Source organism: Hibiscus syriacus, unplaced genomic scaffold (genome assembly GCF_006381635.1).
Source record: "Hibiscus syriacus cultivar Baekdansim isolate YM2019G1 unplaced genomic scaffold, ASM638163v2 tig00111693_pilon, whole genome shotgun sequence".
Lineage (NCBI taxonomy): Eukaryota > Viridiplantae > Streptophyta > Magnoliopsida > Malvales > Malvaceae > Hibiscus > Hibiscus syriacus.
Window position 1 is genome coordinate 815138 of NW_024063156.1, and position 27250 is coordinate 842387.

The 27250-nt window shown below is 34.7% G+C and overlaps 1 protein-coding gene and 2 pseudogenes across 1 annotated transcript; 2 read left to right on the forward strand and 1 right to left on the reverse strand.

The window, feature by feature from the left end:
* The first annotated feature begins 6076 nt into the window (after window positions 1-6076).
* LOC120167645 lies at window positions 6077-13613 on the forward strand (annotated as a pseudogene).
* Window positions 13614-14514: 901 nt separating this feature from the next.
* LOC120167638 lies at window positions 14515-23953 on the forward strand (annotated as a pseudogene).
* Window positions 23954-24586: 633 nt separating this feature from the next.
* LOC120167642 (glyoxylate/succinic semialdehyde reductase 1-like) lies at window positions 24587-26384 on the reverse strand. The gene is made up of 7 exons (XM_039176590.1): window positions 26240-26384; window positions 25943-26053; window positions 25748-25849; window positions 25370-25471; window positions 25152-25267; window positions 24995-25073; window positions 24587-24914 (listed from the first exon to the last, which is right to left on the reverse strand). The coding sequence occupies exons 1-7, from the start codon at window positions 26342-26344 to the stop codon at window positions 24654-24656; spliced, it is 876 nt and encodes a 291-aa protein (XP_039032521.1). The 5' UTR covers window positions 26345-26384; the 3' UTR covers window positions 24587-24653.
* Between the last annotated feature and the right edge of the window lie 866 nt (window positions 26385-27250).

A 27250-nucleotide genomic window follows, 5' to 3' on the forward strand; every position in this document is an offset into this window, starting at 1 on the left:
TAATTTAATAAATTTAATCATTTATATTTAAATATTACATCATTTTAATCTTTGTTTTTCTCTTAAATTATTTTTTCTTCTCTAAAAAGTATTGTATTACTTTTTTGTATAATAACAGTTTAACAATAACTTGTTATTACTTCATAAATGCAATTATCCAACAATTTATTTTATTTGATCGGTTCGTTTGCTTTGACAGTATCACCAACTAAATTGATGTGATTTCTAAATATAACTGTTAAATTTATTAAATTATTTTGAATTGAGACATAATTAAATAGAATGTATAAATTTCGGGACTAAAAATATTATTATATAAGGTCACGTTAAACTATTCCATCTCATTTTTAACAACATAGCGTTTTGTTTATAATAATATTTTAATTGAAGAACTTATTTGTAACTTTTAGAAAAAAGTTGACTTATATTTTACTAAACGTATAAATACGTAATCTTCGGTGTAATTTACCCTTTTATTTTTATATTTTGTAAAAAATGAGAAAATTAAAGTTTTTGAGTTAATTTAAACCCATCTGAATATTAATATAAAATCTAATAGATAATAACTTAAGTTGTCAATTCTACTGAATTAAAAATATATCAAATATTAAAAATTATGGACCCCCGGTCCTATTTGACAGCTCTACACCTCGTTTTAAATGCCTGGATTTGGTGCATTACTTAAAACAATCATTTCCCAACATGCCAAATTATTTTTTAATTTCTCTCTTAAATTATTATTTTTATATCAATTTATTCCAAGAAAATAGAATATTGTTAGGGATGATTATGAATGGATTGAGATGGATTTTTATCTATTTGAATTCAATTCAAAAATTAAATTCTTTTACTCGTATTTGATTCGATTCGAGTTTAGAAGGATCTCCTCGATTCAAAATTTGGTTTTTTTTATGTTAAAATTCACACTTGGCCCAACCTATATATATTATGTAAATTAAGGATCTAATTGTAAATAAATAAAATAAGAAGGGCAAATAGGAAATTATCTCTTAAAATATAATAGATAATTATAATATTATATTTGGTCGGATTATTTTCCTCCCAAGTCCAAATTAGACTAGACCTAAATTGAACTTGAATTTTCAAAATAAAAAATCAATCTAATTAAGTTTAATATAATCAAAATTCATCAAATTTGAGTGAAATGTTCATTCCTAAATATGACAATTTGTTATTAAACAGATGTAATTTTAAAGAAAAATAAACGAAAATAATAATTTAAGGATAAATGAAATAAAACAATTTCAACACTAAAACAAATATATGTATGTATACTTCAAGGAAGAAAAATATGAATAAAGTGGTGACATAATTTTTAATTAAAAAATAAAGATCAAATAAGTCCTTTTGATTTAGTTGACATTAACACAAAAATAGTTGACAAGCTAATTTTTTTCTTAAAAAAATAATTTAGAAATAAAAAAATAAAATTATAAAAGCCGGAAAATAATAAAATTGTAACACCCCAACCCGTATCCGACCCGAATACGAGTCTGAGATGTCACATTGACTTTTTAAAACAAAATTCTTAACAAAATACAGAACCTTTGGACTTATATTAAGAAAATACAATAAATACTATTAAATTATGCTTCATTATAAAACTTTGAAACAAATACGTACTTATGAACAATATTATACGGTATGAACAGTATCGTGAGCAGTAATGAACAGTGCTACAATGCACCGATACATTGCTACAGTGCACCGATGCACAAAAATTTCGAATGCAAATTGTGCATCGATGCACTGCTACTGTGATTTTCATAAAATGTACATAAAACTCGTAAAAATTAAACCGTTAATTACTATCCATTTACATTTACATAAATACGTTTAAAACATTACAAAATTCGATCAGAGCATAAATACTTAATTTATCGACTTTGTTTACATGCCAACCTATTTTCACATAATAAGACATATTATTTAATCTACTTCTGATCTGACCTTCAAGTGGAGTTATGTTGTTTTGTTGAGCTTATAATGGATCTCTCTGCTTTTTTGTGCTTACGTGTAAAACACTTGCACGCTAAGTCATAGACTTAGTGAGGCATAACATATAATAACAATAATGCATTTCATATACATACAAACATATCATCTCTACTTATTCAATCATGTCGTATATGATTCCATGTAAATAATAATAAATTGATAATATGTAATAATGCAAACACTTTTGATACCTTTTGTAAGCCTGTGTACATTACTGAGAACTTAAGATATTTGAGTACATTGAGGTTGTGCACCACTATGCTGTCACCACAGCTCGTATAAATGTCCCGAAGGACCTATCTAGAGGTCATTAAGAACCTCGGCAACTGTCCATAGGTCCAGAAGAACCTAGGTAAACTGTCAATATGTTCCTTAGAACATAGGTAATCCTGTCCATATATCCTGAAAGACATAGGTAAACCCTCGACTCTTGGCATGCCAACTATACCTATCGCTCTCGTATCATATACCATGGGCATTTATTTTTATGTTTCATATGCTCATGTATTCATGTCATTTCTCTTATGATCACATATTTCTTTTATTCTGTCACATATCACATGTGCATATAATCACGTAGTTTACTTTCATGTAATTCGTGTCACTTTTCATATGATTTCATGTTCATAAGTCACATAGCTCGTAGAATAACATGTCAGACATAACTCATGCATAATTATGCATATAACATATAATCATGTAGGTCATGTCACATGAGAATAACATATAAACTTATTCATATAAGCTCATGTATCTCATGGTTCTTTCACATAGTTCACTATCACATTTTTATATCGTATATCTTATAATAGATTCTCATATTATCACTTATTTCCTTTATACATATTTACCATCACATAATCATGTACTCACATATATCATTTAACATATACACTCATAAGAATCACCTCAATCATATAACCTTTTAGGAGTTACTTCTTACCATAGTAACTCCGTCACTGACTCATCGCAAGCCAATGTTTGATTAATAACATACGTACAATTAAATTGCACACTCACCTTAGCCTTGCTTTGATTCGATCCTAATTCTTTGATTGTTCCGGAACTTGTTTAGGCTCAATATCTACATAAAACATAATTTCCGATATGAATATCATAAGCTTAAACCTTATAACTTGATGTTAATAACTTAAGCTAGTTTAATGAACCAAAATTCCATTTTTCCTTTAGAGGTGTATCGATGCACTATGGGTGCATCGGTACCCAAAATAGCTTCGAAACTTCCATGCATCGATGCACTCCTTAATGTATCGATACACCTTCAAAATTTGTCTTAGTGCATTGGTACACACTCATAGTGCATCGGTGCATCTGCCTAGAATAGGCTATTTCATCCGAAAATCATCAACACTTCTCCCAAAATTTCATGTATAAAATCCTTATTATGCTACTAAATTCATTTATAACAACTTTAACAAAATCCTATCATTCCAACACCTTATAATCTTCCATATTTCATCCAAATTCTTAAAACTAAGAATTATACCAAATTTTCTATATTATCCAAACTTAATTCTAACACTTCTAACTTCTTATTCTCATGTATGACAAGTCAAATTCATCCTCCAAATTCATTTAAACCTTCTTATTCAAAATTTCACTTAAAACCCCATTTTCTTTAATATTTCATAACTTCTTCATCTTTTGATTTTAAGACAAATTAATCTTTCCTTAAACTTAATTATTATCTAAGGACCAAAACCCAACTTAAATTTCAGCTAATAATCAACAACGAAGAACTCTTACCTTTTGCTTGAGCTCTCACGTGGAGGAGGAAGAAGAAAGAAGATGAAGAAGAGAAGTGGAGAAAATATCTCCTTCATCTTATCCCCACCTACATATATATCATTTTTTTTTCATTTCCAAGTCAAATGACCATTTTGTCATTTCATTCTTTTAATAATTACTAATAAATTTCAGGAAATATCTCCACATAAATCATTAAAATATTCAACTATTATACTTTTATCCTCAAATTCTGAAATTTTACAATTTAATCATTAACCCGGTATTGAGGACGTTACAAAAATAATTATAAAAATTATAAAAAAATAAAATTTCAACAAATTATAAAAAACAATTTAAGTTTATTAATTTCATTCATCCGAAAATATAAAAGCAATAGAAGATAGAAATATATATTTTTATATAAAAATAAAGAATTCATCGTTCCATTTCGTTTCTATTCCCTTTGCAAATAACTCATCACCTTCCTCTTTGAGTTCCTTTACCTGATCAATTACTTGAGATACATCAAATTTACAATTCCGCGCCATTCCAAGATTTGCATCCTTATAATTCCAGACAAACACCCGTCAATTCGAACAACTACGAAGGCGACATCGTCGTCGTCATCTTGGCTGATACGCAGCCCGCGTTGAGATACAACCTTGTGTTGAAGCAGCTCCGATGATCCAAAAATAATTTATCAGTGAATCTGAAACAAAGAACGTGAGAAAAGAGAGAGCAATATATTAAATTTTGTTAAGATTGAAAATCCTATAAAATTGACAGAAAAATGGCATTAATGGAGTAAACTTGTTAATCGGGCTTTCAGCCTGATACATGCTTATATAATAGACCCGATGAACAACCCTAACATTTTTAACCAATTGTCAGTTAACAGGTCAGCTCCGGATGAAACACAACAAACCCAGTTAACCCCCCCCCCAAAAAAAACTGTTATTGGACCTTAACTGCTCTAACTGTGTAGTTCTTCTGTATGTCAGACTTAATAAACGGTTAAAGAAATGAGTCAGAAGAAATATTATTATTTTTTAATATTTTTGGTAAAGCGATAACTAATTTTCGATAAAAAAAATAATATTTTAAGTAAAACTTTACCGAAAATATTTAACATTTTAGGTAGCGCATAATAATAATATTTTTGATAAAAAAAAATAATATTTTAAATAATATTTTACTAAAAATATTAAAAAATAATAATATTTTTAATAATATTTTTTTAATTGTATATTTTAGACATTTCCTCTCTTAACATTCACTCTACTTTTTTTTCTTTTACTTATTGAAATTGCACGGCAAGAGTTATGCATGGATTTTCAAAGTGTTGAAGTAAAAATGGATTGGGTAAAGTACACCATGGTCCCCTAACTATGTGATATTATTTTGTTTAGTCTCTAAACTATTATAAGTTATAAAATGGTCTCCAATTACAGGGTGTTATCTTGTTGAGTCTCTTGACTATTAAAAGTTACAAAATGGTCACCTGATTGCTCATTATGTTCCAAACCAGCATGTTAAAAAATTGACGATCGTCTGACATGAACATTAACATGTTGAAAGAGATATCATAGTCGTTTGATATTATGAGATCATATTTTATCATATCTTAGTCAACATACTAAAGTACAACTCATATTACCATCAATTTTTTAACAAAAAAGAATGAGTTTGGAACATATAAATTGTCAAGTTATCATTTTATAACTTTTAATAGTTCAGAGATTTAACAAAGCAACACCTTATACTTAGAGGATCATTTTATAACTTTTTATAGTTGATGGACTCGATACAGTAGCACCATATAGTCAAGGGACCATTTATGTACTTTACCCTAAAATATTTGCAATTGGACAACTAACTGGTACTTAGTTGACCTCTACCGTATGTTCCCATCACTTTTTCTCAAACAAAATGCAAGTGTAAATTAACATGTTTAGTCTTGATATGCATTACAAGATTAGTAACCATGGCTATAGTGCTAGTGTTATTTTAGTATAAAAGCTTTTAATCAAATTGTTATTTTAGTATATATTTTTTAAAATGTTGGAATTTAGGTCCAAGATTGTTTTAAGATTCGCGAAGATTTAAAATATTATGGGTTCCTATACAAATATTAATACTTTCAAGGCTTCTATGGCTAAAATTCACCTAAACTAAAAGGCAAAAATGAGAGAGAAAAAATGCAAAACCGGTGTGGGAATCGGGCAGAGATAGTGGGGAGACGAAGGGAAGGAAAGAGCGAAAAATAAAAAGATAAAAGTAGCGAAAACGTAATTTTCCGTTTTACTTCCTTTCGCCCTTCATTTTTTTGCTCAAAATAATTCGAGAATTGACTCCTTAACCTCCACTTGTTACTTTTTTTTTCTTTCTCTTTTGTCTCCTCAGATCTAATCTTTCAGGGAAATTTTTAGGGGCCGCGAAATCGGTTCGGCAAATCTGCGACGAAATTGGAAATAAACAGCCGGTCTGATCCAATAATCCGATTTTGAAATGGATGATTTTCCAGATTTATTTGCGAAAGATTTTGGGATCAAACCCCAAGGTAAATCAGCCCCTATGGCACCTCCTCGGAACCCTTCTTCCGGTCCGAATTACGGGTACCGATCCGATTATAACCGATCTTCATCCACAAACGCTAACTCGTCATCCAATCCCATTTTCGACGATCATGATCGCGACGGACTCTCGTTCAATGATGTCTACGGTGGACCCCCCAAGTACTCATCCGAATCTCGAGCCTCAACCGTGCAAACCTCGTCGTTCGATTATGACTCGTTTTTTAAGGAGTCGAAGCCACCGGTGTATGACAAGCCTGTTTACGATGACGATCTTTTCGATGGATTGCCTGGGATCAAGAGCTCTTCCACGACTTCGGCTGCTAAGTTCGATGACGTATTTTCGGTCCCGGGGTCTCCACCTCCTCCCAAGCATAAGTCGGCGAGCAGCTCGCCGTTGGATGACCTGCTTGGGAACCTAGGGAGGAAAGAGACGGAGACGAAGTTTAATAGTGAGAGAGTGAAAGCAGAGAAAGATGCTCCTTTATTTGATGATTTGCTTCCTGGTTTTGGCCGGAGTAGCTCTCCTGCACCCGTGAGGTATTTCCGGCTTATAAAGACTTTCATTTTGAAACCAACGAACATCATACTGATTTTTTGATGTGTTGTTGTCGTCCATTTTTTTCTGATACCACAGTTTAGGTATTGTGCTGTTTTTTCATATCAAAAGGCATAGAAGCACAAATGCTTAAATGTTCAATCTAGTATGATATTCCAAGATTTTGTTGCGGTCTTGGCAGGTAGTATATTAATGAAATGAGCATATTTAATTATCGGTTTTATGTATGGAGTTGGTTAAGCTTATTGCTTATTTTCTGGTAGTGTGTTATAAAGATTGGCAAGTTAATCAATTGAACTTTCTATGATTCAGCTGTGGGATTTTTTATAATTGACTAAAGGAAGAAGTTTTCATTCAAATATAGACTTAAGACAAATTGGCAAGTTAATTTTTTGTCCAATATATGTTCTATGTTGGGATTTTTGATAAAATGACTTTTGTGTGATTCATTCGTGGATTGCCGATAAAATGACTAAAGAAGACAATTTTCGCTAAGACAAGTCAGAGATTCTAGATTTATTTATCAATTAATGGCTGTTATTTGTCTGGTTTCTCAACTGCATGGCGTTCTAGCTTTTTCCTTAAATGTTTTGTTCTATGGAAGCAACACTTTGCTTGAGTTGATCAACACTGAATTATCTTACCTAAATGTTGTGTTGTTATAAAATGCTGATACACTGCAAATCCGTACTGGATATAGAACAAATAATGTGGATTTTTTCTCCCCTGTGGAATATATTTACTTTGGCTCTGTTGCATATTTGAGGGAGCATCTCATCTGGGGTAGCAACCACTGTAGCAAGCTACGTTTAGGATCAGGGGAGCTACCTAAGGCAGTGTTTTTGCCGCTTAAAGTTGTACCTTTTTTTGCTTTGTATTAGTTGCTAAACGAAAAATATGCATTTCTCTGATTCCGGTGTGGGGGGCTTATGCTCTTTTGTATCTTTATTGAGTCTCAAAGTTGGTGATTAACATAAAAGCCATCAACCCATAGCTTCTTCAGACGACTCAGTTTTGATGCTTAATGGTTCCAAAATAGTTATGTTCGTACTTCCATGGTGTGTGTGTCACACCAGGTTCATACTTACGTGAATATGACTTGCTTAAGACATACATCACATAAATGCTGATGGAACTCTATTAATCCTTATCTGGTCATGTACTGGCTCTGCATATCTCTTTTGTTGGTTGAGAAATACGCCATCCTCTGTTTATTTCTATTTTAAAGTGGAAAAACTCCAAGATTAAATTCATTGGTTAGGTGACATTTTGTTGGTTTTTTAATGTTTTTGTAAACTGGCAAAAAAGAAAAAACAGAAAATGCTGTAAATGAGTTAGGCCAAAATGTGCTACTAGAAAATTTGAGATTTTCTTATGATTTATGATTATGATAACATCCTCTTCCTTTTTTTTTTTTTGGATTTTCTTGAAATGTTAGTTAGAAACATGGACATAGCTTTTCCAATTAACTTCAGTAAAATATCAATTGTCTTTCATGGTGTTTTTACTTGTAAATTTTTAATTTGTAGCCAGACTTAGAAGAGATAAATAACCAAAGATAAAAACTTATTGTCATTCAATTGTGATTTTGATTAATCGGAAACTCTTAGTGCACATTACTTTTGGATTAAGTGCGAATAAGGGTAACTAAAAGGGGGTATGTTTGGGCTTTGAACACTTTGTTCAAAGTTGAGATCATGTATTTTTCTTTTCAGTTCTGTATTTGTCCAATGCTGTCTTTTAGTTCTTGTTCTTATAATAGTTAGCTTTACCATGCAAATGTTTGCTGATATCATGCTCCATTCTTTGGACAGGTCAACTTCAGAGGCTGGTCAGTCCCAGAATCCAGCCTCAAATTCAAGTAAGACTGGTTCCAATTTGATGGAGGACCCTTTTGTTGTCTTAGGATCAACATCTGACCCTGCAGATTCGTCCTCTGTGTTGTTTACAGACCCCTCAGAAGTAATAAGTAAACTTCACGGATCTGGGAAGTCAAGAGTGGAGAGTTCATCTGGTAGTGGGGGAGTGTTTGATGATTTAGATCCTCTTGAAGGTATTGGAAATCTGTACCTTTTGTGTCATCTGAGGTTAATAAGAGGGGGGAGGATAGGAGCCCTTTAAGAACTTCAAGTGGACCACAAACTTCAGCTGGTGAAGAGCCAAAGGATGAAGAGTTTGAGCACTACACAAAGAAGAGGATGCCTTATATGGGAGATTTTCCGGCATCTCAACCTGTGTTTGACATGCCCAGTATGTCAACTAATTTTCATAGTTCTGGTGGTCGAGCTACTAGCCCTCCTGCTTACCCGAATGTTGTTTCTAATGATACTAGTTCCCAGGTAAATACAACTCCAAGATCTGAGAACTTCGACACATTTGATGATGTGTGGCTTACCATATCAGAGATTCCCTCTTTACACAACCTACTAGTGCTCCTCCCCCTTCAAGACCACCGCCTCCAAGGCCACCACAAGCTTCAAAGCCAATGCCAAGCTCATCTTCTTCCACGAATGCAAAAAAGAAGGTTAATGAATTTTCTTCTTTCCCAAATTCGTCTCAGTACTCACACAACTCTCAGCCAGCTTATACATCAGCAAGCAGCAATGTTACATCTCAAATTGATGAACTTGAAGATTTTGCAATGGGTAAGGCCCAGAATAACTTCGATCAGGCTGAAGTTTTTCCAGGTGATGATTTTGAGACCAGTTCTGTTGCTGCTGCTTCTGCTGCCGCCATGAAAGAGGCAATGGATAGGGCAGAGGCTAAATTTAGACATGCTAAGGAAATGAGGGAGAGAGGGAATTTGAAGGCTGCTAGAAATAAAGAATCTGGTCAAATGGATAAGATGAGAGATATGCAAGATGCTTTGGATAGAGAAGCTAGAGAAAGCAAAAGAGGCTGGAGCGTGTGAGGCAACAAAGGGAAATAGAGGAGGAAGAGAGAGAGCAAAGGAGATGTGAACTGGTGAGGGAAAAGGAAGAGGAGGAGAGAACACAAACAAGGCTCGAGAAAGAAAGGGAACGAGTTAGGCTGATGGAGAGGGAAAAGGAAAGGGCCAGACAAGCTGTTGATCGGGCTACTAGAGAAGCACGTGAAAGAGCAGCAGCTGAAGCTCGTGCTAGAGCTGAAAGGGCAGCTGTTGATAAGGCATCTGCTGAAGCTCGACAACGTGCAGAAAGAGCTGCTGTGCAGAGAGCACAAGCTGAAGCCCGTGAAAGGGCAGCAGCTGAGGCTAGAGAAAGAGCAGAAAGAGCTGCTGCAGAAGCAAGAGAGAGGGAAGCACGGTCAAGGAATGCAGCAGCAAAAGCTGTAGCTGAAGCAAGGAGTAGAGCTGAAAGAGCTGCTGCCGAGGCTCGAGAAAGAGCAGCTGCTACTGCAAGGGCTAGTCAGCAAAAGAATGACGACGATCTCGAATCATTCTTTATGGGTTCTCAACCCAGCAGTGCTCCAAGGCCAAGAGCTAACTCATCGGTGAGAATCTTAAGCTGCAATGCTGTATTCATCTTCTGACTCATGCTGTAGTGTCAGGTTGTCTGGTTTCTAACTTGTGTTGTTGCTCATGCAGGATCCCCTGTTTGATGGACAAAGTAAGGGAGGGCCTGAAGTAGCATCTAGCAGGAGGAAAGCTTCTTCAACTGCAAACATTGTTGATGATCTCAGTTCTATTTTGGAGGTGCTTGCAAATTAGAGATATAATGATTTTTGTAATTTTTAATATCATGTTTGTTCTTCTCCATAGTTGTAATTGAGTAAGCTACTTTGATGCTAAAGCTGCTCCATCTTCATCTGGAGAATTCCAAGAGGTTGATGGGGAAACTGAAGAAAGGAGAAGAGCCAGGTTGGAACGCCACCAAAGAACTCAGGAACGTGCGGTATGTATTCCACGTAGCATATTTCATTTATCTTTTTCTTCCTGTCTAAATTCTGTACTGCATACTGGCCTTGGCTTACTATTAAGTTTGCATATCCAGGCCAAAGCATTGGATGAGAAAAATCAGCGTGACCTTCAAGTGCAAAGGGAACAAGCTGAGAGACACGTAAGTGGATGCAGTATATTTTTGTTATTATTGTTTATTCTATTCTCTTTCATCATCTTCTTCTTACAATAAAGGTTTCTTGCTTTAGCCCTAGCCTCCTTATTGAACACACAATGCATAAGTTAACTTGTAAAATTGACTCTGGGATGGTTTACTCATTTTTTATACTAATGCTAATGTATAAAGGAAATGGGTGGCTTTGATTTACGGATTAAATTTGTATATAATTCTATGATATAATTTGTTGAGACTTCTAAACATGGTATTATTAATAGTTTAAAACCTGGTCGATACTTTGACTCAATTTTGCAACTCAAGTATCATTAGTGAGATGAGTTTGAACTAGGGATTTAAAACAATATCTGAACCTAAAAATATACTGACCTGCCCAACAAATGTTGCAACCAAATTATATGTTCATCTGGATTTAGTTGGCTTAAGTAATTGAATGTATAATCACACATTATGTGTTGAAAGAAATAGTTACTGTCTGGAAAGCATTATGCTGCATTAGAATATATGTTAATGTGCAAATGAATGGGTTTCTACTTGTGTATGCTTAAGTCTACCAAGTTTATTGTAGTATTTACTGTCCGTCTAATATTGATTATGGTATTGTTTCAGAGGATTGCCGAAACACTAGATGATGAGATCAAGAGATGGTCTGCTGGAAAAGAGGGAAATTTGCGTGCTCTGCTGTCAACACTGCAATATGTATGTTATTACTACCATTCATCTTGTTTGTGCTCTCTTACACAGTATTTTATGTAGGAACAGACTTTATTGTATTCCTTGTTTTTATTTTCTAGTATATATTGTGCTGGTTGTCTGTTCTCATTTTATTGCCTAAATACCACCGATCTGATATTTAACCTTTTTTATAGATATTTTTCACATGTGGTAGATGACTTTAAGGCAAATTATGAGCTATGTTGTTACAAGTACCTGCCTAACTTTTTAAATATTCTGCTATGCTGTTACATTAAATGGATAACCGAACATGGCTGCTCTTAAGAATAACCCAAAACTGAAAAGGAGATTGAGCTGACAATTTCAGGTGTCCAGCTCCAATACTTGTAATGTTTACTGTCTGATTTAGCAGTGACCTTTAGAATTAAGGTACTGAAGCATGGAGTACTTCTTCGTAGTGTCTTTCCTTCATGATGCTTACCATCTTACTCTGGCAGTTTTGTTGTTCTACTCAAGGAACTATTCTTGTGCCAGGCATGCACTTCTTTATTGAGCATTAAACTCTGTGGAACCCATTTAAGAAAGATTTGGCGTAGGTGGATGTCAATCTATTGTAAGCATTTGATGCAGAACTTTGTAGAAAGCATGGGATCCTTCGCAAAAATTCTTTCTTTTTCTGCATGACTTGCTAACACTTGCATCACAATTTGACATTCACAATTGCTTGGACAAGCAAATACTTATTTTGAGGGTAAGTGTAGTATTCTAGTAGTTGAACTGCTTGAGAATAAGCTTTATTGTCTTGCGCTATGCCTTTTCCACCATTCATCTGATGGTGTAATTATGTTCTACTTATTAAATTTGCCGTGATGTGAGCACTGCCTTGTGATTTTGGAATTTAGTCTCTTGAAAATTTCATAGTAGTTTCTATTCATCAGTTTTTTTTTTGCTTGCATGTCTTAAATTCATGAAAATGTGATATCGTTACTGTTTTTTTAATTTATCTCCTGCTCCTGTTCTTTGATGATTAGGTTCTTTGGCCTGAATGTGGCTGGCAGCCTGTTTCTTTGACAGATTTAATAACAGCTGCCGCAGTTAAAAAGGCTTACAGAAAGGCGACACTTTGCATCCATCCTGATAAAGTCCAGCAAAAAGGCGCCAATCTTCAGCAGAAGTGTGTTGCAGAGAAGGTCTTTGACTTGCTCAAGGTACTTTAAAAAAAATTTGCGTGAAGAACTTTATGGTTGATGTCCTATTTTACTATTAGAGCCTCGTTTGTACTGATTGCTATTTTTATTTGTCACATTTTCTGAGATGGGAAATCGTGGTATTTGTATATTAGCATATTAATGTCATGTTACTGCTGCATTTCTTTCCATCTTGTTTTCGTTCTCACTGTAAATCCTATCTTTATGATACATAGGAAGCATGGAACAAGTTCAATTCGGAGGAGCTTTTCTGAGTTTCAAATCGTTGACTTTGTAGCTAAAGAAATTTGCCATTTGGAAAAAGTAGGCATTGGGTTTGAATGAATACACGACTGTCAAGCTGCTATGATTCTCTCAGGCGCTGCTGCCTGCCTCAGTTTGATGATTCATTATGTCAACTATTAAAGAATGACATACAAATCCTGCTTCAAAGGCTTGTAATGGGACGGGTGAAGTACATACACTCTTTTTCTTCAGGTTGCTGTACATTAAATCTTCATCCAGGTAGTTGGTGTGGAAATATGGAATCTCCAGGTTAAGTGTAGATTATATAATTCACCAAATTGGCCAGTTCTCTTGTCGAGGGGATATTATTGTTAATTCTTTTTTAATATATTTGTTTTGTTTGTGTTTTTTGTTTCCCCCATTTCCCTACTTTTTTTTGTGGCAAATAGTGTTCTTTTGATATCAAAAGAATAGTAGGAAATATGTATGATTGTTGAGAGATAGGTACTCCGAGGTGGATAATTCATATAATATCATTTGTTTCTTCCGGTTCTCTTGTATTGCTTAGCCATTCGAACATATTTACCTTTTCTTTTTATATATTTGACAAGATTTGTATGTGGACCAGAGGGTTAGTGCCATGATTTATGGGATTGAAATGCTTGTGTGTATTTGTCTTGGAGTTTGTTACCTTTGGGGGCCTCAGAGCTGTGTTCCTTGGTGATTCCAGTTTGTGCCCGTGACATTAATGAGTGTCAAAAGGGAAACAACCATTCAGGTAAACGGAAGCGCGACAAATGCAGATTCATATCCAACTAGTCATTTTAGGCTAAAGATGCTTACATGATCCGAGCTAGGTAGCAACAAATTCATATTTCAGCTTGCATCATATACCATAAAAGCAATTTAAGGGAAAAGAACTATTGTCATGGGGAGCAATCCAAGTTTTTTTTAACATACCGAAGTATAATTTTTTTTAACCATTGATAACACAAACATACTTTGCAAACGTTGTGCGGCGTCTCAAACTTAAGACCTCAAGTTTTTATATAATGGGAAAGATGTTTTGAAGAAATATTCATGTCATTCCTTAAAAGATAAAAGAGAAGAAATATTCATTTATGTATTTTAATTATAATAATTAACGGAGTTAATAATTTAGAATAATTAATAGAATCATAAAAGTGGAGCAGCAATTTATAATCAGAAGTCGACCAAAAAAAGAAAAATCTCAATGTCATTGGAAGGCCATCGAGGTGGAGTTTGGGCTGGGCCTAACAGGCCTGGGCTTTTGGTGGTATCTCCGTGAGACTGAACAAGCAACGGAGCCACAGATAGTTGGAGCGAGAAGATATTTTTTTAATGACAGCGTAAAAATTAAAAAAACTCCCCAGAAATATATGAGCAAGTTATCTCCGTGAATAGAATAAAACATGATAAAACCCAAAACCCTACTGCCTTCTCCTAGAATCTCTACCACTCTCTAAGCGCTCAACACCAACCTTCGCACTCTCTTGCACCTTTTTCTTCAAATCATCGATATCACATTTCCTGCCTTCTATGTAAGCGTTCTCTCCTTCTATTCTTTAATGTCGTCTCTATGCTTTTAATCTTGTGTTTGTCATCTATAATCCCACTCGATAACCCACTTGGACTTTTGCACTTTACTGTTTTCTCTTCTATCCTTGGTTCTTTGAGAGCACCCGGCTAGTTTCTCTGCACTGAACCCAGAATTTGGAAGCTAATTTGTTTCCAGGGAGATGGCTGTTTCTTTCTTTTTCTTCATTTTTCAGATGATGATAGGATCGCTTATTACATGGTTTTTATGATGATAATACTCGGGAATCCTTTAATCCTTTTTCTACTCTTAGTTATAGTTCTTCTTTGGGTGAGGTGGAGGGGGTATTTTGGTATTACCTTTATTCTGTTATTGAGTGATTATTCTTTTTGGGAATTCGCAGTATGTTTACTTTTGCTCGAGTTTTCAGCTTTTTGGAATTTGAATTATGTTAGAGGAATCGGTTTGAAGGCAAGGAGAACGTGGTTGGAAATGAAGAGGAAAACGCAACTTCAACTTGCAGAACTTGAGGACTTATATAAAGGTGTTTTTGGCTCTGGATATTTCTCTTTTAGTATTGAAGATTAAAAATGTTGTTCTTCGGGTTATTGTTTAGTTTACTTTTTCAATCTACATCTTAGTTTTGTTTCTTATACTATATTCGAATTTAATCTAAAATCTTCTAAAGTCTTAATTAACTTTAATTTAGATTTTCATCAATGATTTCTGCTGACTGATATGTTTGTGATTACATATCCTTACTTCTTTTAATCATGTGAAGCAGATAAAATATTTCCCACGCAGGAGGAGATGGGAAACTATGCTTTGTATTTAGGACTAACTCTGAAGCAGGTTCAGCAGTGGTTTATCAATAAAAGGAAAAGGGATAAAGGAACTATATTACCTATTCGTTCTATGAGAAAACCGTCTGCTTCTACAAAAGGGAATGCCACCGGGATTTTTGCTGCTAGTGTGAATCATAAAAGCACTTCTTCAGTTGGCGCAAATATCTTTGGCAATAAAAAGAAGAAAATGCTTCTTCCTCAGGATTTGTTGCCTGCTCAGTACATTCTAAAGAAGGTATTTCGCAAGGATGGTCCTCCACTCGGTGTGGAATTCGACTCTCTTCCTTCCCAGACCTTTTTCCACTGCGAAGGTACTCTACTGGAAGCTTGTAGCCTTGTTTCCTTAGTGGTTGCTTGATTCTATTTAACAATTATCGTTATTTCCCTCAAGAACAACAACAACAACAATGACCGTCATTCATTTGGTTCCTTAAATTTGAGGTTTGCTGAAAATCAAAATTAAGCTGGAAACCTCATTCCCTTTGCTGTGCTCATACATTGAGATTTTTCAAGGTTTCCATTTTGCTAAGATATATGATTTTTCTTGTTAATGCCGTAAATATAACTGGTGAAATACAGCCCCTAACTAGTGATTTTTATAAATTTATTTATTTTCTTATTGTTTCTTTTTCTTTTTCAACTTTATCTATTTTGCTTAAGATTTGGGAGCAAGTGTCAAATATATGGGTATTTTATTCAACATTGGTGCGTTCCATTTTTTTAAAAATTCTATTTAGAAGGTCAAGATTCCATACACATGTTTACTTCAATAACATGTTGGATAAGTGTCTGACAAGGGTACTCGACCTAACACTAAGGGTTGGAATAACATAGCTTGTTAAAATTTGATTTTTCCTTTTCTAGTATTCTTGGTATTCACACTGTAATTTGATGTATTTTAATTACTCTATTTAGGTTCTAAAGAGTCTCATCCTGCTGATCAAGAGTGTGAAAGGGGAGCAGCCAAAAGGAGAAAGGTACAGAAAATATTTTCAAGATGTTCATCTTCAGTTCCTACTTCTGTTTTCTTATTTGTTTTACTTTTGTTTCTTGTATTTAAGATTTTTGAGTTTATTGGCGCGAACCATCAGAACAATAGTAATGAGAAAGCCCCAGTGAAGAAACATGGTATTGGAAAAGGTTTGATGACAGCTTGGAGGGTTGTGAACCCTCAGGGTGGATATATTCCTACTGGTGTTGATTTTTCTAATCGAGAAATTGGTTCTCCACAAACTAGTCCCGCAGTGCGAAGGCAACCACCTTGGAACAAAAGGCGGCAGCCTTTAGTATCTCAAATGGTTAGCTGTCAATTATTGAGTTGCATGATTTTATGTTTACTTCTTTCTTTTAATCTTCTTAGGAAGCCTATTATTTTTGTTTTTTTCATCATTCCCTGAAAACCCAGTGGTTATGCTTTTGAATGATTCCTAGATTTTTGTTTATGGTCTTGTGTTGAAAATTTGCTTACTTCAGCTTGCAATTTCAGAAACAGAGAAGTTTGGAAAAGAAGTTACAGGAAAAGAAGAGGGCTTCCATTAAGAGGAGAGAGGTATATATGGTAATTTTTATCGCATTTTTGCATTTTAATCTTAACTTCTCAATTACTGCTGTATTAATGTTCACTTGCCTGTTTTGTGGCAGGTGCAATCTAACAAAAATGAGCAACCGCACAAAGAAAAATGTGAACTTGCTTCAGATGGAACTGTATCTAATGAATGTCTTGATCAACTTGCAATGCTAGTCGATGATGAAGAATTAGAGTTGAGGGAGTTACAAGCTGGATCAAATCCATTAACATGTGCGGATCATCTTGGCACAAGTAGATTGCTTGGTTGCTCCCTTTGCAAAGGTTCGCTGGCTTTGTAGTTCATGATTCTTTGAATACTTGAGTACTTTTTTACATCTTATTTGTAGCATTTATATGATGTACATATATAAGGTATTTTGCTTTTAGTTCTGTAAAGAATCTGTTTATGGTTTCCCAGATTTGCTGGCCAAGTTTCCACCAAGTATGGTTAAGATGAAGCAACCATTCAGTATGGAACCCTGGGATTCATCTCCCGAAATTGTCAAAAAACTGTTTAAGGTCCCTGTTAAGCCTATAGTTCGTTAATGTTGTTCTTCATTCAATATTATGGCAGCATGTTATGAGTCCTGTTCCTTTATTTTTCTTAACTGTGTTGCTTAACTATTGTTTGCATTTCTTTTTCAGGTGTTCCATTTCTTGTATACCTATTCAGTAACACTTGACATATGTTCATTTACACTTGATGAGTTTGCTCAAGCATTTCATGATAAGGTTATCCCTCATCTATATTGTACCATATACTTTGAAGTTCTTAACTTGGCTTATATTTATTTTCTCTTTTTTTTTTGTCATTCTAAACATATGTGTGTGTCTGTGTGTGTGTATCTCAGGATTCCTTGTTACTTGGTAAAATTCACGTTTCCCTTCTCAAGCTTCTTTTATCTGATGTCCAAGCGGAGTTGAGTGGTGCACTTTTCCCCCATTTTAGCTTGTCTTGCAAGTTTCTTGTTCTTCTTCAATCGGTGAGTAGTGATCATGCAGGTGTTTTTTTTGGTATTTTACATGTCCAATTGGATGCTTGCATATGTGTCTGTTTGCTTCCAATGGTTTTTCTTGTGTGGGATATTCTCCTCCTCTGATTTGTTTTAATAATGCACCATATTACTTGGACAATCCGTTTACCTGGGAAAGCGTTGGATATAGATTCAAAGTGTTGGACCAAAAAATAAGTCTGGATTCAGTAGTTATTTGACTAGAAAATAGATCCATTGGAAAGGAAGTGCTTGTTAGACAAGATTTATTTTTTAAGGATTTTTGTTGCTCGACTTATATTCACTTAAATAAGACTTTGGGGGCATCAATCAAGATTGAGTTGGAGATTAGCTAACTTTTCTCTGAGTTGATTACACTGTTTTTTTAATATCTGTTTATTAAGCATGTCGGTCAAGTTGCAAAACATAATATTTTAGATTGACGTGCATTCAGTGAGTTGGCTGTGCCTGATATTCCGATTTAGTTCCTTCCTGTGTGATGTCTTTAACCATAATACAGCTCAAATGAATCATTGAACCAAAGCCCTAGGAATTTTAAGTGGATACATTTGTCTTAGCAAAGTACATATATATGCAAAAGGAAAAAGAATAACAAGGGAAATGCATGCGTCAGTTGTGGAGCACAGTGATATTGAAATGCTTCCTAGAATTGTACATGGATGAATCACTTGATCCTTATCTCTTTGTAAATATTTTTTTGACAGTTGGTAATCTTTTATAAAATTCCTAGGATGTTGACTTGAGGTGTTGAATTGTCAGAAATTCTTAGAGCTCCATGTCCTTGACTCCTTGCTAAAAAGGGATGTGATTATTTCCTTTTATCAGGTAGAGAACCAAGAATATCTGGTCGACTTCTGGAAGACATCCTTGAACCCTCTGACATGGACAGAAATACTACGCCAAGTTTTAATTGCAGCTGGCTTTGGTTCAAAACAAGGTCTATTACGCAGGGAAACCCTTAGCAAGGTATGAGTACATTATTTTTATGTATCAGATTTGGCCAGTCTCAGATTCAAACTTCTTTGGAGTTCCTTTATGGTCCAGAGATCTTTGGTTATATGTGAAATAAGTCATTTTATATTTAATCTTCTTTCCTAAAATACAGGAAATGGACCTCATGGTGAGGTTTGGCCTACGCCCCGGTAGTTTAAAGGGTGAGCTGTTTAAAATTTTGTCACAGAGAGGAAATAATGGGCTAAAGGTTTCAGATTTGGCATCGTCTTCGACGGTAAGACTTTAAGCATTTATATTTAGAAAATGAAATTTCTGCTACAGAAGCCATCTAAGCTGAAATCCTCACTGTATTCATTATTATGACTTCTATCAAAAAAAAATTATTATGACTTTGTTTCAGTGATCGATTTTTTTATCTTTTGAAGGTTACTGAATTGAATCTCACTAGCACGACTGAGGAACTTGAAGAATTAATATGTTCAACTCTTTCAAGTGATATTACTTTATTTGAAAAGATTTCATCATCCACATATCGTCTGCGCTGTAGTTCTGTTGCAAAGGAAAGCAACGATTGTCATTCTGATACTAAGGATTCTGGAAGTGTTGATGATGACTTCGATAGCAGTGATGATTCTGTGTGTGACTCGGGAAATTATTATCAAAGGAAAATAAAGTATGATAACCATTTGAAAAGTAAAAATAACATGCTGGCAGTCTACACTGAAATTGATGAAAGCCATCCAGGAGAAGTGTGGTTGCAAGGACTTATGGAAGATGAATATTCAGACTTGAGCATTGAAGAGAAGCTGAATGCATTAGTGGCTTTGATTGATCTTCTTAGCGCTGGTTCCAGTATCCGAATGGAGGTAAACCAGTTTCATCTGGCCAAGTTGACATTCTCTTCCACCGCCTTTCTCCTCTTCACCTCCATAAAATTGAAATAAAAATAAATAAATAAAAGAAAGATTGAAAAAACTCCTCTTCTGTGCCCTTGTTTGGTATGTCTTGCTTCCGTGGTCACTATTCTTTTTCAAATGTATCTTTCTTTTCTATATTTTCCTTGAGGACCCATGATCTCTGCAATGGTTATTTTGGATAAAATATTTACATCAAATATAAACTAGCAACTGCCTTCTTTACTTCCTAGCATTTTCAGGGTTTTAGGTTTTTGTTCTTACCTTGCTTAAATGTTTCTTGTTCTATTATGAGGTTATGAATTTTCCATAATTCCGTACCTGTTAGAGTCTCATATTACTCATTATTTCATTTTTCAGAATCCTAGTAAAGCCATTGTTGAGTTTGTTCCCAGCATCCCTCGCTATGGTTCTGGAGCAAAGATTAAGAGATCATCAACTCGACAGAATTTTCCTAGGCCATCTTGGGTCTATGGTGGACAAGAACCACACACACCATCAGACTCTTTCCCGGTTGACTCGTCAGCAGTTGCAAAGTTTTTTGAAAAAGAAAAATGTTCTTGCAGTGGAAAGGATGCAAAACAAACTGAAGTAGGAGTTTATATACACCCAATGCAATCTGTTTTTTTGGGCTCTGATCGTAGGTACAACAGATATTGGCTTTTCTTGGGCCCTTGTAATGGTTATGACCCTGGACATAGGAGAATTTACTTTGAATCTTCTGAAGATGGTCACTGGGAAATCATAGACACTGAAGAGGTAACCCTCCCAGCTTATCATAATGGGTGTCTGTTGCTTCATTTGTTATACGATTGGTTAAATTTCGTCTCATTCTTTTTTAAGAACATTGCCTTTCCATTATAAGTGAACTCTTTATCCAAAGATAAGATACTTAACCTGAGAGAAAATCTAGAGTTCTTTTCAGTTTTCCTTTTGCAGACATTGGAGTGATTGTTCTCATCTAAACAAACTTTTTACTGTTATTATTTGTTTGTCTCTTACCACGGTGCAGGCTTTGCGGTCCTTGTTGGCAGTTTTAGACGACAGGGGTAAACGTGAAGCTCTTCTTATTGAATCATTAGAGAAACGGGAAACTTCACTTCGTCAAGAAATGTCAAGCAGACATTTATGTGATGCAGAAATCGGGCACATGCAGTCTGGTTCACCTGAGATGGATGCAGCAAGAGAAAACAGTTGTTCTCCTGTTTCTGATGTTGACAACCTAAGCTTGACAGTGGCTGCGAATGAATCTTTAACCTCGTGCAGTGCTATAGTTCTTCATACTGGGAAGAAGGGAGAAGAACATAAACAAATGTGGAAACGTCTTCAAGAACTTGATGTGTGGATATGGAATTACTTTTACTTGAACCTTAATTCTGTAAAACACAACAAGCGTTCTTATCTTGATTCGCTTACCAGATGTGAGAGTTGTCATGATTTGTACTGGAGAGATGAGAAGCATTGTAGCATTTGCCATACCACATTTGAGATTGATTTTGATCTAGAAGAAAGGTATGCCATCCATGTAGCTACGTGCAGAGAGGGAGGAGACAACACTACTTTTCCGAATTTCAAAGTCCTACCATCACGGTTGCAATCACTGAAAAGCTGCAGTCCATGCAATTGAGGTGCATTTCATTTCTTTATTGCTTTTTGTCTTGCTAACTTTCTTTATAAAACTAAATCATCATATATTACATCATATGAAAATAAATAACACAGGCACATGCCTAAATTCCATGCATTACTATTATATAACATAGTATGCATATGCATGCTCATCTTTCTTTTACCATCGTCTTCTTTTTGCCAAGGACTGTTGTTCAGGGCACATAAAACTCATACCATTGTCTCATTGGTTTTTTAGTTTCTTTATATATTTTATTAATTCTACTTGCATATTTGAAAACAAAAATGCCAACTCTCTTCACAAGAAATAAAATGGGTAATGAAGTCTCGCTGTCCCACTATCTTTTTGTGAAAACGGTGAAGGAAACTTTTAGTGCATTATGATACTTAATCTTTGAAACACATTTAAGCTATTTAAGGGAGCAAATTGTTTAATGTTTATTAACAAATTATGTATTTTAAAATGTTTGGTTTCATGGGAAGTCCGTTGTATCTTTCCTTTCTTTAGTAGAACATGTGAAAATTCAGTATTGTGTACAATTCATTTATATATGTAAAATATTTAAAAGGAGAACAAACTTTATTCGATTATTTTTATTTAACCATTGTGTCCATTTCCCCCCTTACTTTCTATGCAGTCATTTATGCCTAAAGATTCTTTAGTTGGTGCTTGGACAAAGTCTGCTCACAGGTTGTGGGTAAAAAGGTTACGACGGACATCGTCTTTGTCTGAGCTTTTGCAGGTAGTCTTTTTTTTTAATTACATGCTTAGAGTTGTTCTTGAAGTAGTGTGGCAAATTTTTTATGCTGACCCAAATTATAAAATGGACCATCTCAAATCTTGTTTGCAGGTTGTTGCCAATTTTGTTGCAGCGATTAATGAGAATTGGTTGAATCAATGCCAAATTGCACAAAGGGGTTGTACTATTATTGAAGAAATCATAGCATTCTTTCCAACCATGCCCCAAACATCATCTGCACTTGCACTCTGGTTGGTGAAGTTGGACGAGTTCATTGCATCATATTTGAAGAAGGTTCATTCTGAAAGGAACTAGGAAATGGGACCAGATCAGGTATATTTCTTTATCTACAAAGTTTCTTTACATGTGTGGTGCTCTGGTCATCAAAGTTGAGCATCTTGTTTCTTTCTATTCACTACATGGATTGTTTCTTTTTATTCGAATGAAGATTCGATCATGCTATGTAGAATGTGATTGTCATGTATTTTTATTTCTCAAATACAAGTAGTTGATATTTGAGTTTGTGAAAATCACACTGGACCTTTCCTTATGCTAGTTGATGCTGATGGAAATTTCTTATTAAGCAGAGAATATTTCTAGCAGTTTAGGTTTTAGCTTTGGTAATGTTTTCGAGAATTAACCTTGAATCTTGGTTCTAGCTGCTAGCTAGTTCTCCTGGAATTTCTTCCAGGCAGGACAATATTTGCTCTATCTTAACATAAAGGAAACTAGTGCCAATCAAATTAAGCACACTTACATCCCATTTTAAATGTAGTCTTGATGATGGATAGGAAAAGATAAGAAATGTAAAATTTGTTTGTTGCCAAATGTTTGTCTCTATTCTGTTCTTTACACGTGACAAAGGCTGACTTGTTTATATTCAATTTGTATCTTAAGAGAAACTATAAGGATAACATCGGCCATAGTGGCATTGAGGCTGGTTATTTTGAACTATGCATCTGTCCGTCTTGTTTTTCGTATATTTTTGTCGGTGTTTGGAGGTGTAATCAGCCTTGGCGACTAGTTATATGTTAATTTTTACTTAAACAAGATTGTGATTGTGAAGTTGATTGTTTAGGCAGTTATCATCTTTAGAATCAATGGAACGAATTTAGAGTAAGAAAAAAAGTCGTATTTTGAAAGGGAAATCATTCACCCTTTGAGCTTTGTATCATGTTTCATTTTATTTTGTGTGCTTAGGATGTGGAAAATAAACAGTTGTCCTCGTTTCATAGTTTCCTCAGAACTTTCATGATTTCAATATCTATGTGCATGCTCTTCCATTCCAGATCCTTTTGCAGATTAGCATGCGTCTTATATTTTAGAATTAATAAGTTCTTTAATCTTTAGCGTATTTCAGATAGAAGAGCAGCAGATGAATAAAGCCATCTATTTTCAGGGCATGTACAAATGGAGAGCGCATTTGGCTTTCTTCTTTCTCTTTGCTCTTCAAAGTACTGAACCGACCTCGGTTATTATTCCGACCGAGTATTCATCAGTGGGAGCTTTCTTTGATGCATTAGAAGTTTAGTTTGGAAAGATGAAAGCAGAAAAACGTTATGAGACTGTACAGGGCAGGGTTTCGAGTAAATTTTCATTTTTTTGAATAATCCTCCTTTGCTTAGATGATGTACAGGGTTAGAGGTACATACATATATGCCCAGGGAAATCAAGTGTTTTTTTTATACAATGGGAACCCAAGTTAGTTAAATTGTTACCTTTTCTTCCTATCTTTGTTCATGGTAGAAAAATGAATGTTGCAGTAAAAATCTCATTTCATTGACCTCGAATATCCAAACCTAACATTTAATTTGGAATAAAATGCTATCAGTTTATGTGGCTGAATGACATACTTTAAGAAGCTCCATTTTCAATTTTTTTATAAGGTCCATAATCATGGTTAATCATGCTGACGTGTCTACTTTTAATTTCCCTCGTGGTTATATAACATTACGGTTAAAAATTTCAATTCTTGCTTTTGTTGTTCTAAGGTAATATTATACAAATCAGTGTTTGAATTTGAGTATTTATATAATATTTTATATACGTAGTCATTTGTTAGGTGGAGGGACTATAACCCCTCTTAATATTTTTGATAGAATAATATTTTAAGTCTATATTAGTTTGAATATTAGTCTAATAAAAAATTTATTCTTTTATTTTTGAAATTTAAATACTCATTAAATCTTTATTTTTCCCAACATTTAATACCAATTCCGTCCTGTTTGTATTTTCAAGACATCAACAACAGATCATTTCTTAACCATGACATCAACAACTTTTAGACTTAATTTCTTCAAACAAACAACATGAAAACCTCTGTTTCCCTAAATCATTACACCATCTGTTGGTATTTTGAAGACATTCATTGTATCAAGATGGATGTTTAAGAAGCTTCACCGTCTCCAAAACAGCTGAAAAATCAACGTCCCCCAACCCCATGCTTCTGCCCTTCTTGAAAGCCTCATTGGCTGCTGCTGCTACCGGCATTGATACTGCATTTTGATCCCCAAGTGCAAGAGCCAACCTCATATCTTTCTGCTGATGTTTCAATGGGAATGCAGGCGAATAATCGTCTCGAAGCATTGCCGGCCCCTTCCCTCGAAACATCGGGTTAGCAATGCCACCCAGGTCCTGCATGGAACATTGTTCAGGGCACTGCAAGTTTCAATGTGGTCACAACTTGATACATTATTTAGATCTGTCAATCTTACCAACACATCAAGAAGGTCGTGCGGATTCAATCCGCCTCTCTCGGCCAACACAAGTCCTTCCGAGAACGCGTTCATCACACTGCAGAGAAAGAAAACGAATGTCCCGATCAAGTACTTGGATTTGTCAAGTTAAAGAAAGATGGAGCAAGACATTTACCTGCCCATTATCATGTTGACAACAAGTTTCATTTTTGCACCGTTACCAATTTGTCCCAAGAAGAATGACTTCTTCCCCAAGACATTGAAAGCTGGACCTGCTTCTTCATACAATGCCTAAATTTACGGTGGGAACATATTGCAGTTAACATAAAAAACATACATGATTATTGTACACATAAAACGCATACAAAACAGAGAAGCTGTGTATCAATTTACCTTATCCCCAGCAGCAAGAATGACCAGTTGACCAGTTTCTGCAGGCTGTTTGCTACCCGAAACAGGTGCCTCGAGGAAGTGACCGCCTTTGGATGTAATCGCCTGTAGATATCCCACCGAAGGAATCAGTGTATCCATTCATCCATAGGTAAATCAGTTCATATGAGAATACCAAAGAGTAAAAAATCCTCAACAATTATAAGGTCTGCATTCGTGTTATTCGATGCCTATTCAGATTCAAGTATGGAAGAAAAACTTATACGAATTAAGCTTATCTACGATGAACACGTACTTGTACCGGACACTAAACTTGACCCTCTCAATTTGTAAGTTTCAGACATAAAAGAAACAGCATAAATGAAGAAATTACATGCTAACCTCACTGATTTTGCAAGAAGTCTGGGGATCAACAGTCGACATGTCAATATAACCTTTACCATTGCAAATTTGCTCAAGAACACCATCTTTGTCAAATACAACCTTAAAAGCAATCATCAAAATGCACATATCATATGGTAATGACAGTAAATTCGAAACTGTAAATAAAAAAATTGTTAACAATTGATTAATTACAGAAAGAGCAGCAGCAGGGTCAGATAAAATGGCAATGGTGATCTTGCATTTCTTAACTACTTCTGCAGGTGTTTCTCCAACTGAGGCACCATGAGCCACAACTTCATCACACTGCAATATATATATATAGAAACAAACAAATGACGCAAACCCATCAATCAGATCTTAAAACCGAAACGAACTGCAACTGGATATGATAATATTCCAAAGAAAAGTAAAGAAACACCAGATGAAGAAGAAAAAAGATATATTTTTGTTACTTTGGTAGTGTAATGAGAAGTTTTGGAGAGAAAAAACCTTATAAAGAGTTCTGTTCCAAACAGTGACTTTGAATCCATTCTTCAGCAAGTTCATGGACATGGCTTTGCCCATTATTCCCAGTCCCAAGAACCCTACCTCCATCTTCTTCTTTCACAAATGAACCTTTTTCTTTCACAGTTCATGTAAGCCTGCCTATATAAATAACAAAAACAAAGCATTAGCATTGTTTTAGCTCCATTAAAAATACTACCATAAAATCACCATCATCCTCGTCACCCCATTGATATTTTTAATATAATTAATTTGCTTTGATTATTACTTTGATAGTGTCTGGTAAATTAAATACTTCCATCTTTGGAAATTAACGTGTTGTCGTTTAGTGGATAAACTGATGCGTTTCAACGTAAGGAGCTTTTTTTGGATTATTTTCGCGGATCACCCGGACCCGTATGGTAAATAATGTGACAAGTCCATATATTTGATAAAAGTGATTTCGTAAATTGGAGTCTTATTAGGTATAATTGGTTAGTTAAAGGGGTCGTGTATTATATTGTTCATTCTTCGAGGGTATATTGTCTATTCACGTACTTATTAAAGAGTTCAATCTATTATTAAAGTTAACCAAAATGAATAATTAAAATAAACAATGATATGCTTGGGGATAATACGTTGAAATCAATTCTGTTTATGACATGTATATTGAAGCTACGACATGCATGATGATAATGTATTATGAATATTGAGGTGCATCTTGATGATATGATATAAGCAAATAGAATATGTTATGGAGATTTTGTTGTTGTTTTTTTTTTAGTTTGGAGGGCTTCATTCTGATTAATTCAGATTTAACTCGTGCCGTACACTTGATTTTGGTGGGTGAGTCTCTCAATAAGGATTTTTTGCATACGCAATAATTCGAACTCAAGACTTACTTAAGCAATATCAAACTCCTTATCACTTGAAACAGTCTCATTAGTGCAATTTTATTGATTAATTAACAAAATCACCTTATGAATAATTTAGAAAATGTAATGGGAATTATGTTTA